The sequence below is a fragment of the Sebastes fasciatus genome, chromosome 15, assembly GCF_043250625.1.
Source record: "Sebastes fasciatus isolate fSebFas1 chromosome 15, fSebFas1.pri, whole genome shotgun sequence".
Classification (NCBI taxonomy): Eukaryota; Metazoa; Chordata; class Actinopteri; order Perciformes; family Sebastidae; genus Sebastes; species Sebastes fasciatus.
The window spans coordinates 15,410,722-15,428,299 of NC_133809.1; the positions used below are offsets into that span (position 1 = coordinate 15,410,722).

At 41.1% G+C, this 17,578-nt stretch overlaps 1 protein-coding gene across 1 annotated transcript in view; it reads left to right on the forward strand.

Annotated features, from left to right (window-relative positions):
* aqr (aquarius intron-binding spliceosomal factor) overlaps positions 1-17,578 on the forward strand; it is a 58,579-nt gene that overhangs the window by 31,468 nt on the left and 9,533 nt on the right. Inside the window, exons 26-32 of the mRNA XM_074661607.1 lie at positions 63-198; positions 3,623-3,832; positions 6,432-6,569; positions 6,672-6,743; positions 7,591-7,778; positions 7,924-8,095; positions 11,843-12,013. Coding sequence (XP_074517708.1) covers positions 63-198; positions 3,623-3,832; positions 6,432-6,569; positions 6,672-6,743; positions 7,591-7,778; positions 7,924-8,095; positions 11,843-12,013 — 1,087 coding nt within the window. The remainder of the gene's footprint in view (positions 1-62; positions 199-3,622; positions 3,833-6,431; positions 6,570-6,671; positions 6,744-7,590; positions 7,779-7,923; positions 8,096-11,842; positions 12,014-17,578) is intronic.

Below are 17,578 nucleotides of genomic sequence, written 5' to 3' on the forward strand. Positions count from 1 at the left end.
CTATACAAAAAAGGTAAACAGATTAGATTGTTGGCTAACTGTGCTGTGCTGTCTGTCTCCAGATATGGCCGAGTAAACTACGTCCTGGCCAGAAGACTGGAGCTCCTCAGAGAAGTGGGGAGGTTACAGGAGAGCTTGGATGTCCCTGGAGATGTTTCTTACACCTGTGAGACTGCTGGACACTTCTACCTCTACCAGGTAAGACTATGAATATGTGTGTGTGTACATTAGGGGTGTCTTGATTCTCCAAATCCACGATTCGATTCGATTTAAACATGCCATTGTTAGACTATGGAGTCTTGATTCGTAAATTGGTTTCATGCCCTGACAACTGTCATTTACACTTTGAACAAAAAGAAGATCCACTGGATGGCAGGAGGGTACTTTACAACAACAGCTAAAGTTTCTCAGAGTTTACGAGGCACACCTGAATGCACCACGACGTCCCAGTCCGTGCCTACATGCTTTACACTATGGCTAGCATAAACCTCGCTTTACTGTACAAAGTGATATAGACACACAATCGATTTTAAGTGGAGATAGTGCGACCGCGGCGGAAAATTGCTAAACTGTAGTGTCCTGTAGGGTCTAAATCTTCTGCAGCCAACAAACTGCTGTTTTTCTGTCAACGACACGTTTGTTGTTTACATAACTCACGGGGAAGGCAAAATATCACCACACCGGTGACTTCAGGGAAGCAGGAGGATTTTCTCCGTCATCGGCCATGGTGTCGCTGCAGGCTACCGGTAAGATAGGCTGTGTCATCTTTTTTTCCTTCGGACACACGCAAGTAGGCAGGGGCGGTGAGAAAAAAAGGCAGAATCACCAATCCTGCTTTTGATTTTGATGGTCTGAATCGGAAGCAAATTTCGACTGATTTCCGATTTAGAATCAAAATTATGACACCCTGGTGTATATGTTTCTGCAACATGTCAACCAATGTTGCATAGGCTATGCTTCTGATTTTGCACTGAGCATCAGTTCCTAAAGTGCATAATATTTCATCAAGCTAAAAGTGAGCTCAATGTCCAAATAAAATTCCTAATTGCATACAGGTGTTAACAAAACAAACCTCGCAGAAGTCCAGATGTTTTTTGGAGTCAGCCACTCTGTCTTACTATTAAGCCTCTAAACATCCTTGAAATTTGTGTTTGGATATAACTATTGATTTTCAAAGAGAGAGAGAGAGAGAGAGAGAGAGAGAGTGTTAAGGGGATCCAGGAGATATTTTACTGAATTAATTAGAATGGATTTCTACATTGTCTGTCCTCTTCCTCAGACATATCCGTGCCAATCAAACCCAGACATTATTAAAGTTTCCATTCCCCAGACTCTCTTTTTCGCCTAGACTGCAAATACCCAGAAACAGTCTCAACCCTTGCTGTATATTCCTGTCACCTAATTATCGCTGTCCCTCTCGGGCTGCAGGAGAAATGCCACTGCAGACAATCACTTACTTGCATTGCCATGCTTCTTTAGGAGGGTTCTAAAATAGAAATTATAGACAGTTGTAACATAAAGAGTACGGCTTGTAACTGTCATCTTCGGTGTTATGGGTAGCTCAAGTTAATATCAACCTTTCATCATTTAAGTAGATTAAGATTTAAGTATCTCATATAACATCACAACAGTAATGTGAGGCAGACTGTATACTGTAAAAGCACTGTAAAGATGCCAGTGACATAGTTTTTAGCGTTGGTCATAGCTCAAACTACATCCATTAGCAGATAGTTGTCTGGTGAATCCAACCCAAAGCAGATACTTGGATACCATGGCCGTTACCCGAGCTCTAGTGTCAAGAGTTCATGTGTGAAGATGTTCATACTGCCATTTTTTCACCATGCCAGAAATCTGTCAGTTGTCTCCCTCACACACCGCTGTGGTTTCCTCATTAATGTGATGTTGCGTGGAGACTGGATTCTCAACCCACACTTATTTTAGCTGTGTTTATTTTAGCTCTGAAAACGGGCTGACAGTGTAGTTCTGTGACATTTGAAGATGTAAATGTCAAGAAGTTGTTAGAGTAGTGAATCTGCGACCATGAGCAGACTACTCTGTCAGTTATCAATGATAACGATGCACATGTAGACATACTTAAGGTTTGATGATGGTCTTGATAGTCCATACAGACTTGCAATTAAGCTTACTCCTCTAGCAGACTCGTTAATGTTATCCTTAATGTTGTTTTTCATAGGGCGTATTTATAGAACTAAGCTACCCCGCTGTTTGGTTGAAGCTGGTTTATTAAGTGCTCAGCAGGGGCACCTGTATACGACTGAGGCTATCTGTTCTCATTTGTTCATTTGTGCGTAATGTGTTTTTTGCTGTGGTCAAATAATTATAGAGAAAATTACAGGCTGGGCAGAGCCATGCAGAACACCCACTGTGTGCTCATACAGCATTTTTTGTAGACTTTTTGTAGATTGGCATCAACTAAGTCAAGGCTCCTGCATACCAGAATGTACCTTAGAGAGTTTCTTTATGTAGTGGCTTAATCAAGCCGTTAATTAAAACTCTTGTTTAATTTTTGTCCAAATTTAAACACTACCGTGCTGCCAGTATGATTTTTCTGTCAGTATAATTTCAGTAGTGCCAGTCATGCATACCAACCCACTCCACCTTTCAGGCAATTAGAAAGAGACAAAAAGCTTGGCTCATTTCCGAAGGCCTGTTTGTATTTGTGTGATCACAAAAAACACACATATAACCCAAATTCATACAAGCCACAAGGATATGTGGGAACCAGTGTTCATTTTGGCAGCTGTTTTAGATTTAGTCTTAGTCTTAGTCTACATAGTTTTAGTCTAGTTTTAGTCAACGACAACTCAAAACTTTTAGTCACCGAAAAGTCATTACAATATTAGTCAACTTTTCGTCATTACTTTTGTCAAAATGTTTTCTCTCTTAATTTTGTCAGCATTTTTTAAAATGTATTTAGTCTTAGTCTTAGTCTTGTGTCAAACGTCCTTTTTCAGTCATCAGATTATATTGAACATTTCAGTCAAGCTAGTCTAGCCCAACCAATAATTTTGGTCAAACTTATTTCACATAAGATTTTATCTTATCTTATCTTATCTGATGAAAAATACAGGTTGAATGATTAAGAATGCAGCTTTGCAGTTACTCCGAGTCCTCCTGACTGTGCTCATTAGTGTTGCCTGGTTACGGTTCAGTTACACCCACCGGTCCATTATGAGAGCCAATCCACACTGCCCAACATGCAAAACATGCGTTAACCGCCCAAACCCGACCTGACCCACAAATCCGCGACTGAGGTCTAAAACAAGAGAGGTACTGAGCTTCCCTGCCGCAGTGTGGTGCGTTTGTGTGTGTTTGAGACAGAGAGAGGGGAAGAGAAGGTAGAATGTGACGGAAATAAAGAGAGATTTTGGTATTTTTTTTATATTTCAAACTACATTTTAGTCTTTCCACAACAATATTACATATTTGATATCGTCACCGTTAGTGTAGTGCCGTCGCGTTTTGGCTCATCTTAAAAAAAAAAAAATGCTGTTGATGAACATATTTCATGCAGTAGTTTTCGTTAACGAAATAAACACTGTGTGCTCAGCCTCCTAACATGCAGAGGGTACTGTATGTCCGCTCTCTCTCCCCTCTACAGGTGATATCTCGCTGGGAAGAGTACATGAGCAAAGTCAGGCCTAAACAGGGCAAGACCGTGGAGGCGCAAGCTGTGGCTGCACACTTTCCCTTCCACAAGTACTTCTCCAACGCCCCCCAGCCTGTCTTCAAGGGCCGGTCATATGAAGAGGACATGGACATCGCAGAGGGCTGCTACCGCCACATCAAGAAAATATTCACCCAGCTGGAGGTAAGATCCACAGAGTGTACTAGTTCCCTCACTGCTGAGCAACCCCCAGTGGGATGTAAGGAGGTTACTTCAGTGCAATAAGGCAATTTTATTCATAGAGCATGTGTCATTACAGTTAAATTCAGTGTATGGTACATTAAAATGCATACAGCAACACATACGATGTACAGAAGCACACATCAATTTATCTGAGGTAAACATATATAGCCCTTTCCTTCTTTTCCTCAAACACACACAGAGGCTTACGTCAGCTGTATTTAATGGTTCTCGCAGACTATTTGCCAGCTGTGTGTCCAGATGTTGCACAATCTCCCATCCATAAGTAACTATGCCTTCCTGGCCACCATAGTGACAGGTTGTTGTACATTAACAGACTGGTCAGACACTGTGTCTTTGTGGATGTGTCAGCTTATAAGCAGCCACTTTTGCATCTCCCTTGTCATCACCTGTCCCTTTGTTTTAGATTAGAGTGAATCATTATATAAGATACTTAACAGTACTTATGCTGTTTGTTTGTAGATATGATTTGGAAAAGATAAGCGGTACAACAAAGTGCTGAAGGCTTTTACTACTTCTCTTTTTTACTCTCCATGTCACTCTTTTTCACACTATTTCGCGCCTACAAACACACAGCTGAACGTGTTATCATTCCTTCCCAACCCGTCAAGTATTTCTATAGGGATAACAATAACATCTCAGATTTATGGGAACACCAAGAAGGTCTCCGAAAAGCAATAAAGAAGTTATTGGCTTGAGGTAATATCCCAACACATGTGGTGACCTTGATTTATCTGGCTGGCCTCTGTATCACTGCATCACAGCACCTCCTCCCCTCCTCCCTCAGCCTCACCCATGCTGCAGTGAAATCTGTACACCCATTAAGAGGTATTGCTGTCTGTGGTGCAAGGTAGACAAAGCAACATTCTGCTGAATTTGCTTATCTGTCTGACTCTTCAAATGTAAAAGCAGTTTGGAAAAAAGCTGCCATAGGAATATCTAAAGACTTTATTGCTAGACCGACAGATAGACAGCAACACAATCTGCCTCTTGGGTTCCTCCTGTATAGACATCTCCCGTTTCCTCCTCCGCAGTCCCACCACATCCTTACCGCTGTTTACTTTTTCTCTCTCTTCTCAGTATCCATGAACCCTTACCATCTTGATTTCACCCTTCAACCGCTCTGGAGCCATGGGGGGTTAAAAATAGAGCTCATCAATATTGCATGTTTTGATTGGTTTAATATTAATGCTAAAATAGTAACACATCAAATATTTATACCCCCAGTGCTGTCCGAGTCTACTTGTTCCGTCCTCCCTTCCTCTCTCCCTTCCCTGCACAGCTAGTGTGGCAACCTGAAAATAGCACGCCTGTTTACCCATATTCCCCCTCTGTGCTTCCCCCCCACATCGTGGTTTTCATAGTAGCATGATATTGGCACTCGGAAGTGAACTGATTCAGATTTGATGTAAAAAACTGGCTCCACATTTTCCATTCTGCTATGTAAGAAAATCTGTGCTAAAGTGCTCCTCAAGCTGCAGTTATTGAACAGCAAACTACACCCAGTATACTCTCCGCAGAGCAGCCCTGTGGCTTGCTGACCTCTGTTACACTGCATCATGGGAAAAGAGGAGAATGTTTTTCCTGATGAGAATAGAAAGCAACAGTATCAATCACTTGATCATCTTTTATCTTGTAAGGGTGTAAGAAAATATTGAGTATTGCAATATTATGATTTGTGATACTGTATCGATTCTCAGAAACACTATCGATTTGTAATTAATAGTTTGCATGCAAAGATTAACTCAGTCAATACTTTATTTCATTTGCAAAGATATGCACCATCTCAGTGTATGTGCCCTCTCAAAGTGCTATGTTGTTGGATGTTACAGGGACTGGTAAATGCAGATCCAACTTTTTTTTACTCAGATTTATGCATATGGTGGTGTGTTCTTTATACTATGACAGTTTTCCTAAAATTATATTTTAAAAATCGCAATATATTGCCTTGCTTACTGTATCGCGATATATTGCAATATATAGAATCGTAACCGCTTTATCATGATACGTATTGTATCGCCAATATACAGCTTTACTTTCTTGTATATTGGAGTTATAGGGAATCAAAAGTAGAGGCAATTGGAGCTACAACAGTGCTCGGGTTAAGCCACTAAGTTTTTCAAACACCTACATTATTTATATGTGGGTAGACACAATGTTTTATTGGTGTTGCATCTGAATATTGAACCGTGCCTTTTTTCTTTTTAGAGGTGTGATTATTTCAGCCTAGGTAATCACCTTATCCATCATCTTTGACAGTAGTCATCCATCATTTTGTCAGAATGCCATTTAAGTTTCCCCTCACAACCCCACTGTATAAAACATGAAAGCAAAACTTAACTTTAATCACAAACAGATGAATACACTATGTAAGTCCAAGATTGCCAAGTTCTTCCCAGAGGTCATCCTAAAAGTAGTTTTTAATTACCTATAGGAGATTGCTTTTTTTCTTGATTTCTTTTATTGCTATTTTTGTTCCCAAACATTTCTGTGCACAGTGATTGACTCCTGATCCTCACCTTGTCTCTTGTCTATCCTGTAGGAGTTTAGGGCCTTTGAGCTGCTGAGAAGTGGACTGGACCGCTCCAAGTATCTGCTCGTGAAGGAAGCCAAAATCATTGCCATGACCTGTACACATGCTGCACTCAAACGTCATGACCTGGTGGAACTGGGATTTAAGGTATGCTTTTCCCAGTTGCCATAAAGACAACAACCTGGTTAAGCTTGTGTTTACTGCAGTTGCTTAAAGTACTTGGTTTAAATTTCTGATTCTCTTTATTAGTACGACAACATCCTGATGGAAGAAGCTGCTCAGATTCTGGAGATCGAGACCTTCATCCCCCTCCTGTTACAGGTAACCCTCTACTGACTAAGTCTTAAATCTTAAACTTAGGATTTACAAGCTTTATGACTAAGACTGTTTATTTTGAGACATCCTTTACTCACCGCTCGGCTAGTCGGCTTTCTACCACCTGACTTTTCTCTGTTATGGTCTGACTGATGGGCTCCAAACACAGTAATGGTGCTTGTCTTTGGTAGTTGTGCCTAATTGTGCGAGATAGTGCTAATGTCTGTTTACAGATGAGATCATTAAGCACATCAGCCCATCCAACAACCTCGCCAGAGCTCCTCTCTTTATCTCTGTTCTCTAGTGATACACAGTCCGAGCCTTCTGCCAGGTATACGTCACAGTGAAACTGTTTATTCCTCGTCCTCCCCTTCCCTTTCATTGTCTAGCCATTCAACTCTTATCAGTGATTTCAGTGATTGAATAAACTCTTGACCTGCAGTGGTTGGTATATCAGATTTGTCTGAGGTCAAACTCCAAATTAACCATATCTAATTAGTAAAAACCTGGCAGCATGATGTAGACATGAGTGAAAAACTGTACAGGCCCTCCATGCTTCACTGACCTCCTGGACTTAAATGTTATTTTCTGCTGAAGATCTGATTTCACATACACTATATAATATTATCAAGTCATTAGACAAAACAAAATGTAATAAAGTGGGACAACATTGGGTCATTGTAGTGCACTGGGATTACTCATGTGGACATCGAATAATCAACTGTTCCACCTATACTGTGCAAAATGGAAAAGACCATATTTGACAGTCTAGTAGGGACCCCTGTTTTTCCTTTAGGTGTTCTCTGTAACAGGTGTTCTTATGACTTATGTTTCTGTCTTCTCCTCTCTGCAGAACCCAGAGGATGGCTACAGCAGGCTGAAGCGTTGGATCATGATTGGAGACCACCATCAGTTGCCCCCTGTTATCAAAAACATGGCCTTCCAGAAGTACTCCAACATGGAGCAGTCTCTCTTCACCCGATTTGTGCGCCTGGGAGTGCCCACCATTGATCTGGATGCACAGGGTCGTGCACGTGCGAGGTAGGTCACCCTGACGGAAGATAAAGCTAGAATTGGTTTTGACCAATTTCTCAAAGGATGCAGTATCTTAGTGATTGGTACCATCGCCTCACAGAAAAGGACATAACGGTGTGACTTAATGTGTTTCTATCTTCCTGTTCCACAGCCTATGTAATCTGTACAACTGGCGCTACAAACATCTGGGGAACCTGCCTCATGTGCAGCAAATGGCTGAGTTCCAGGTGCCCAACCCCGGCCTGACCTTTGACTTCCAGCTGGTTAACGTGGAGGACTTCAATGGGGTGGGAGAATCCGAGCCCAACCCTTACTTCTACCAGGTCAGTAGTAGAACACACACAGCACAACTGTTATGTGTGATAAGGATGTCTACCAGTTATATTACACATTCAAACCACTCTTTAGAGATCTACAACATAAATAAAACTATGTCTAAAAACCGAAATAACATAAAAAGCATGTTGTATTGCAGCATTAATGTAATAAGTGTGTTGTGAAAGCTAACTAAAACAAACCTGGAATTGAATACTAAAGGTAGAAATGTTTTCAACTGTAAATGCCCTACTGCCTTCAGCATGAACCCACACATACCCATATGCATTACTTCAATTTGGAGAACTGTGAACACTCAGTATACAACATCAGTATTCAGCATATCTGTAGCACAGGTACATACACAACGTTGGAACAGCAGAAATAGTTGTGTAGCACTTCCCAAGCGCAATTTATACACTCCTTTTACACGGATACACACTCATGCACACTTAGTTCCACCAGAGCAGAGAACCGTATTCCTCCCCAACCTCCATTTCCTCTGAATCGGTTGTTGTACAGCAGTTCATTCGTTTTAAAATTTTAATGTGTTAGCTGGCGGTCCATATGATATATTCATAACCCTGCCTAGTCTGCAGCTAGCACAGGCTGCCCAGCACAGACCAGTGGGTTTGTCCTTCACACCAGGAGCCAGATTGTGTTTCATCATGACATTGCTGAGACACTCAAGACAGTGTGTGGGCGGAGGGCAGGGCTGATAGGGGTGTGTTACTTTGGCACCACACCAGCACAGGAGCCCAAATGTTATTGTCAAAATATAAAAGCAAAACTATCTAGTGTGATAGTAACATTTTAAGTACTGAAATGTAACATGAAACCAGTTACTTTAACTGGATTATTAGTGGTTCTGAAAAACTGTGCTCCTTTTTTGATAAAGGAAGAAAGACAAAACCAGAATGGTTGTTAGAGATATGAGATAAATATTACTGGGGCTGACCTGAATGCTTTAAAAGCTTCGAAGCTTCGACCGTTGCCATGGTAATCGACCTCCAAATCAGTATTTGAATGCTTCAGTTTTTTTTATATATATATATAGATATTATTCATTATTCCTATTCAACATTTCAACAATTTGTATTCGTTTTTCTCAGATGGATATCGCTGTTTGTTATGTGTAGGGTTGCGTGTACCAAAAAATGGTATTCTAAATTTTACAATAAACTCAACAGAGCTTGTAGTCATCAGCATCACTTGATTTCAAGTAAAAGTAAATTTGTCTGATGATTACAATTGGCACTAATTAGTAAATACATCAATGGAGACGCTGATTTGTTTATAAGCTCATGGCCAATGAGCATTTTTCAGTGCTTCATGAATGTTACTGCAGCGTCCAACCCTGTGCATGCTCATGTCCCTGAGGCTTCTTATTGTTCTTAAATCCAGACCATGTGCACTTCTCGAGACAGCAGGTCACATGAACCTCAACTCCATTTGCCTGTTGCCATTTTCAGGCCCCTCAAGGGAATTGCCAGTATCACTCACTATGCCTTACGCGTGCACACTCTCGCACACTCCTGCACACATGCATGCTCTTTCCTAGGGAACCAGAAGGGATAAATTGGACACTAGAGAAGCAATTGTATCCAGTGCATGCTGAATGGCTGCCACAGCTGAACAAACACTGCCACAACCCCTGATTTGCACTTCCACAGGAACTGCACACCCATCACACACAAAAAAACACACGTGCGTGTACTCAAACAGTCCAAAGGTCTGTTCCTGCTTCTTCGCCTCATTTGTTAAAGCACTTTCCATACTGAGTCTCAGCCCGTTGATAATACTTCTCAAGTTGTCAAATGGCTCATAAAGGGTAAGATGCTTATCTAAATCCACATCTTCTGTTGTTAGAAAATGGCTTTTCTCAGCCACTAGGCTTGTTAGTCTAGGCTTTTCTGCTTCACAAGCTCCATTTTAAATGACATAAGAGCAAAAAGCAGTGGGCTTTACTCACAGGTACTTTAGATTTATTACCTCTTATGTCATTATCTACACCACAATTTGCGATCCTCTCTCCCTTTCTGTCTCGCCTCTGCTTCTGTCCATGTTTCATCTCATCCATCCTCTCCAGTCCTCATGTAGCCCCGGGCCATTGGCTCAAACTCTGGGTTTAGGTCTGACCTTGTTGCGATGGTTAACAAGTTCTCTGGGGTGTTAGGGCATTAGATCACATTTATGTTAACTAAGCACATGAGGTAGGCAATGCTGGAAATGCCAACCGCGTGACTCTTGTATATGTTAAGGGTTCTCAGGATCTTTTTTTCTCTGCAGCCAAACTGTAAAGCTATTTTTGAGGTATTCAGATGCACAACTGAAATTAGGTCAAACAAGTAACAATCTTGATCCTAATATCGACTAAAGTAGTGCCTTTACTTCCTTAATTTGATATACTAATGTCCTATCCACAACATCATGTATTTCACAAGGAACGGGCGTGGCCAGAATTAATACAGCGAGGCAAAGGACACCACATGTGCATCCCAAGATCGCGGTCTTGTGGGCAGATTAATCATCTGACATGTAGATATTGTTGAAACATTACGTCACTGTGATTTTCAACATTTTGTAGATATCGTTGAATATTTTTTAACAGTCACTGCCAAACTTGAATATAACATTTCTTTCAGTAAAAACATGGTGTGGTCATTAAAGTTCTGAATGTGTGCCATTTGGAGACAGGTAATAGGGGGAAGAAGAACAAAGGCTATCACTGTTTTTTGATGTGTTGACTCCAGTGCAGCTGGATCAGGAACAGTTGATGAAGCTGCATAAATTATTATCAAAGATGCGAGGCTGCGGTCCAGGCTTAATTGAAACTGGATGAATAATGCATACAGTTGCCTTTTTTCTTTTTCTTTTTTTTTGGTCCGATTTGAAGGGCAGAGTTTAGCCTTGGAGCCACGATGCACATGCTGAGGAATTTGTTGATTGTAAAGTGGGTGAATGATGAATGCAACGTTGGCCTTTACATTTAGTCACATTTGGAGGACACGATCTTGTGTTGTTGTCCTAGGGCCTGGACATTTGGTGTATATATATGTTTAGGACAATGTTGTTTTATTTTTTGTGTGTTTGCACCAAGTGCTCCTGTAACAATCATCTTTATATAGAATATCTAGAAACAACTACAAGCAGAAAATCTTGTCTTTCCTAGTTAAAATGTAAATAATGTGATATATTATAACATTCTGCCATCAGTAATGAAACTTTTGATGATGCAGCCTTTTTTTTTTTTTTCAAATTTCTAAAAACACAATCAGCTATTCCCCACTTAAATGGATATCAAAGGCACAGTAGAGATATCTCATTCATCCTCCTCGCTTCTATGTAGGGGATCCTAGATTGGGACATTCTGTCCCAGCCTGGCTAGTGGCCGTGTTGAGCTCTGTCTGAGGCAATTAATTCCAACCCAAATCAGATGGTTACTCATGCATGAATGAGTGGGCTTTTATCTGGCTGAAAAGTTAAACACTTGACGGGCGAGAAAGGGCTAGAGCAGCATGTTAAAGTACAAGAGAATGAGAACAGCAAGGTGTCAAAAAACAGCAGACAGCGCTGGGTGTGCTGAAAGGAAGAGACACCCGTGTATCTGGTTAATTCAGATTAGTGCTTTGATTCACTACAAAACTACGGTATTGATAAACATGGCTTTTCGACTCTCTACTTGTGTGTACAATGCTGTATAGTTAACATATAATATTAATAATCTTACACCCTCTTCTCTCTCTTCCTGTTAGAACCTGGCCGAGGCGGAGTATTCTGTGGCTCTGTACATGTACATGCGTCTGTTGGGCTACCCTGCTGACCGCATCAGCATCCTCACCACCTACAATGGACAAAAACACCTGATCAGAGACGTCATCAACCAGCGTTGTGCTGGCAACCCCTTCTTTAGTCAGCCTAACAAGGTAAGGACACACATGCACCAGTTGACACTGACCACAGTGAACACTGCACACAGCTGCATCCAAATCCAAAATTCAATCAGAGAAAACTTTTTCTTTTACAAAGGAAGCATGGATGTGAGTCTGCAAACTGAAATGTGCTAATGCATTACCTTGTAATATAATAGGTTGTTTATGGTCATTGATTATACAATTTTTAATAATGTGCTAAAATCTAAATGAAATGGTATGTTAATGTAATATTGAACAAATGTCACATCAGCACACAGCTTTTTTTTTTTAGCAGTATTACCATACTATTAAGTCCTGATATGTTTAATCACCATACAGTACTTTCTTTAACTGTTATCTTACAAGGAAATGGTCTTTAATACACCCAAAAAAGTACTTAAAGTATATTTTGGTTCCAGACTAGAGGGTGACACAAGAGTCACTGCTGTCCCATCCCACAAAAAAAAATCCTTTCCCGTCCCGATCCTGGAAGAATGACTCCTAATCCCATTCCCGTGTTGTGTTGTGTTTTTGTTTTTTTGTTTTTTTTTGTATATTATGCTATTTTCCCCTCAGACTCCATGTTTGCATTTGAATTCTGGTGGCTGCACGCACCGTGCGTTGTCAAAACGTCATGTCATGCACTGGTCAGGTGGCTGGCTGTAACCAACGAGCCACCAGAGCAGACAGGAGAAAATAAAAAAACAACAGAAAAAAGACAACAGAACTACTACCATTCTGTTCAAAATAAAGAAAATAGAGTTTATTCGTATTAGAACTGCATATTTATTTATATATAAAAAACACCCACTTCCCGTTGACTTTTTTTCCCGGTCCCAGTCACGTGGTGAAAAGTAAAAGTAACTCCTTGACTCACCAACCGCATCTCCTATTTGTTCAGTAATTCAAAAAGATTGAAACAAAATGGCAATTCGGTCTAAATGTTAAAGTTTATTTGTGAAATGATGACAATGACACATTTCAAGTAGCGCTCTAACACTGAAACACACCCGATTCCACATGCATGAACTGTACGCACTCCTAATATCACTTGAGGCTGTTTCTCCTGTCAAGAAGGAATCCACAACAGTCCCAACAGACATGTATTCACCTCATATATATGTGTAGGGCTCAGACTTGTTTAGTCGGAACATGCTTGACACACATAACATGCACACAGCGTCTTCACGCCTTCGCATGTCAGCTGCAGTCAATGCACCAACCTCTGTTGCACTGAGAGAGAAATTCACAGCTCTCAATTCTCACAAGGCTTTTTCTTTTTCTGCCTCCCATTACCACAAACATACACAGTCTTCTCTTTCTCCCTGTGCAATTTAGGTTAGTACATTTTAACTACAAGTTTCCCCAACTGTCCTCATCCTTGCAGCGTGACAAACAGTATCTCCTTGAATTAAGTGGATTTGCGTGGTTCTTGCACGGTGGAAAATTAATGAGCAGCTCACAGATGTTTTTTTATTTACTATTCCCTGTTGTAGGCAAGGCAAAAGAGTATTTTTTTCACCCTGACATTGTCCTGCTTTATCAAATCATGAGATCATCGCTTGCTGCAGGTCATAAGACCCAAGTAGAGCAGGACACTTTGTGCTTTCTGTTCCCAACAGTTTACATACCAGCTGACGGCATACCTCTGTAAACTCACTGATTAGAGCACGGAAAAAAGTTGAGACTAGCCCAACTTTGATTTGCAGCGCGCCACGCAAGTGTCGGGCGTCGGTTTATAGTTTCATGCCACCGGCTTCCATTGAAAATTACTTATAGCCTGTTGCTGTGTTGCTCGTAGTGTGAACACAGCATATGTGTGTGTGTGTGTGTTTGAGCAAAGGATTTAAATGTGCATACTTTGAGAGTGGGTGTAGACGCCATGCTGTGTTCATCCCTGAAGAATACTGTTGGATTGTCTTCAGCCCACGGTATTCCCCCCCTACTCCTCTTGTCTCTCTCTTCTCTTTCCTTCCTTTACACTGTGTTAAGTCAGCAGCCCGTTGGCACAGTTTCCCATCCTTTTTCTGTTTGTACTGCTAAATGCTTTTACCCGTTAGCCTCAGGTTATGCTTTCCTCTCTCTCTTCGTTTCTTTTTCCCTACCCACGTTCTCTCACCTTTCTTCTGGTCTGTGTTCTTCAGGCCTTTCACACACTTTACAGTGTTACAGACTAGAGATAGTAGCAACATTGGAGAGTAAATAGCACATCGCCAGTCAGTTGGTGTTTCATTGTACCATAGCGGCAGAGGGTCAACAATTATGTTATGTTGTTTAAATGTTAAAATGTTGTTTCATTTTTTTCTGTTTGTGTAGTGTGAGTGGTAAGCAAGGTGGTTTTCCCCACTGGTTAATGAAATTCCAGCAGTATATGCCGATACAGCAGGGGAGAGTGAATACAGGCAAAACACTTCCACAGCAGTGTGTCTATCAGCCCGACCTTATATAAGCGTAAATTATGTTTCTACATCTTTTGGGGGTTTTTATGGAAAAGATACTGCTGGTTAGGGATGTCACGATACCCGAAATGTAGTAGTCGATACCAATACCAGTGAAATTCCACGATTCTCGATACCAGTTCGATACCCCAAACAAAAGTAAATCAATTAAATCCCATGTATTTCAACATACACTCCTTTATTACCGTTTGCATACTGTTTTTTTTTTGGTAAGATCTCTTTTTTACTCCTCTGAAAACATCCCCTTCAAACAACTGTATTTACATTTGAACACATCATGATAACGTTAGAATTTCCCTTCGCCCAATACTTATACATCGTAATGTAAATCAATGGCACCTCCGGTGTTGAAATTGGTAGAATGAGAGCTAGTTAACGTTAGCTGTCATCAGCTGGTAAGCAGCAAGGTCTTGCATGGAGCTAACAGCTAACGTTAACTAGCTCTCGTCCTGCTGATTTCAACGCGGACTTGTTGTCTGCAATGTAGCATTATCAGGGAAAAAATAGTGCATCTCCTGGACGCATTGATAGTGAGTTTACTGCATCCGAAACACATTTTCTATCGTCCCCAGGACGACGGGCATCGACTTGGTACCGAAGAATCTGTTCTCGTGACATCCTTAATGCTGGTGTTATTCTATATTTTTCTTATTATCAAATATCATGAAAACACCGAAACCTGTCAAATCCTCACTTGATACTTTCTGATTCCCCAGCCTGATGGAAGACATAAATCTTTAAAGACGGGTCACAAATACATAGAGGGCTAAGCTGTATCCGGCTTTGTTAGTAGGACCATTTTATTGTTAGTTTTGGTCTTTTCATGGGATTTGCTTACAATAAGAAAACATTTTTATATCATCAGCCTTATCTTTTTTAACGCTTGATGAAGGCACAAACACAAATTGCAGACTGTCACCGTTTATTAATTGTCTAACAAGCAGACAGTAAGTGAATCCCTCTTCTGTCTTTGTGTGCATGGTGCATTCTACCACCTGAGGGCTGGAGTCTTTAGTCTCCTGTTGTTGTGTTTTGTGCTGTGCAACACTACCTTGTTGCTTTGTCTTCAAATATATTCCCTGTTCTGACAGCTAGCCAGAAATTGTGCTTGGTCATGTTAAATGTCCTGCAATGTTAAGACATGAAGTGTCATTCATTGTGCTCATGGCCTTAGTCAGTATGCATGCCTAGTCATAAAGTGACAGGGGTGACAGGCTGGTAGATTTGCTGAGAAGAAAGATAGCCAGAGAGGGAGGGAGATGAAAAAGAAAGAGGGGGCTCTTGTGGGAAAATGCTGAGCAGCTGAAAGGTCATGGCGCAGAGCGTTGGGTCCACAGTGTGTCTGCGAATATGTCACAATATCTAAAACTAAGCAAATGTCAACAGCCATCCCACTTTCCTGCCATGACTTTAATTAGTATGAAAAGAAGGGCCAGTTAGCACCAGTCACAGTCCCAAAATTGAATAAACACACTAGCTTAAGCTGTCTACTGAATCTCAAACACAACAGTTGGCATACATATGCATGCATTTATGCATCTTTAATGATGTTTTTTTTTTAGTTTACTCTATGAATTTTACAGATACGGTCCATTTGAGTGTGCTTTCAGTTGGCAACTGTATATTTTAAACTCCAGAATACTGTTTATTCATTCAAGTCACTCATCAAAACGTCATTACATAAATGCAAAACTGGATTCAAAGTCATTGCATCTGTTCTCCTCAACCAAATGTCAGCCAAGTCCTTAACAAGCGGCGAATTAATGAAACAAAACAACAATGTTGGAACTTTGAGCAATTGTGATTAAGTTAACCTGTTGTCTAGTTAGTTAAGCCCATCAACAGAGTCGAGGAGGGAGAAAGTAGAAGGGACGTGTGTGCATGTTTAATCTTCGAGTTCACCTTCTGCATCCCTCCCCTCATTAATATACATGACTTCAAACACACACACACACACTTTCCCCATCTCTCCTGTGGGATTCCTTCATTTTCTAAGAGAAGGAACCTCTTTAATAACAACAAGAAAGTAAGTCTTGCAGTGTGACCGAAACCAGATATCTTATAACCAGATATGTTGACATAGATAGGTAAATGTTTAGATGTCCCAGCATGCCTATGATATATGAAATCATGAGACACACGTGGATACGAAGGCACAAGGAATGAGACATTACACTGTTAACTCTGTCTTCCCTGAGAGTGAAAGATTTAATAATCCGGCCGTCGGACTTCTGCACATTCCAGGGCGTAATTGCCATGAATAAGACATAGCAGGATGGATAGAGTGAGTAAAAAGAGAGAGGAGAGATCCACGCTTGACCATTAGCTTCGAGACGATCTGTCATTGTCTTCATTGCAATGAGGAGAAGGAGGGAGAGATGGAAGAAAATGATTCAAATAGCTTCTATTAGCAACAAACTGTGTGCACAAATATGCTCACAGCCTCTTCTGTGTGTGTGTGTTTGTGTGCTTCCTCGTATCCACAGACATGCATGTGCCACAATGACATGACCTCTGTAATTCACTCCCTGGAAGATTTCTCATAAATAACTAAACACCATGCAAAATGCTACGCCTTAGGGAGATTCTCTATCTTGGCTTGGTTGTCACTGTCTGTGGGCTAAGAATAACTCCCTCTCTTAAGCGCCCCTTCTCTGCTAAACAAGTTGCACTGCTTCGGTTGAAACCGTGCAGCTAGAGCTCCTTCAAGTCCACATTTATAGCCTACACCAACAAAGGCTGTGCTGGAGTTTTGTCTGTGTGTATGCCACATTTGTGTGAATATGTGCGTGCATGCATGCATACCACAGCTGTTTGACTTGAACATTAAACATTTGACTTGAACATACAGCCCACGATGCCTCACGCTATTGGAAAACCGCCATATTGTTGCCTCTGGTGCTGCACCTGTTCTACATAGCAACAGGGAGATGTATATAAATATTGGTCTACTACATCATTAGCCCCATCTCTCCCTCTTTTACGCATCCCCACACTGTCCCCACACTGTCCCCACACTCCCGTCTTGTTACTCAAATGGGGTTTTGGAGGGGTTTGGCTGAGGGAGTTCCAGGATCCCTGAAAGTTGCGTTAGCTAATAAGAGGTACCCGCGACCAC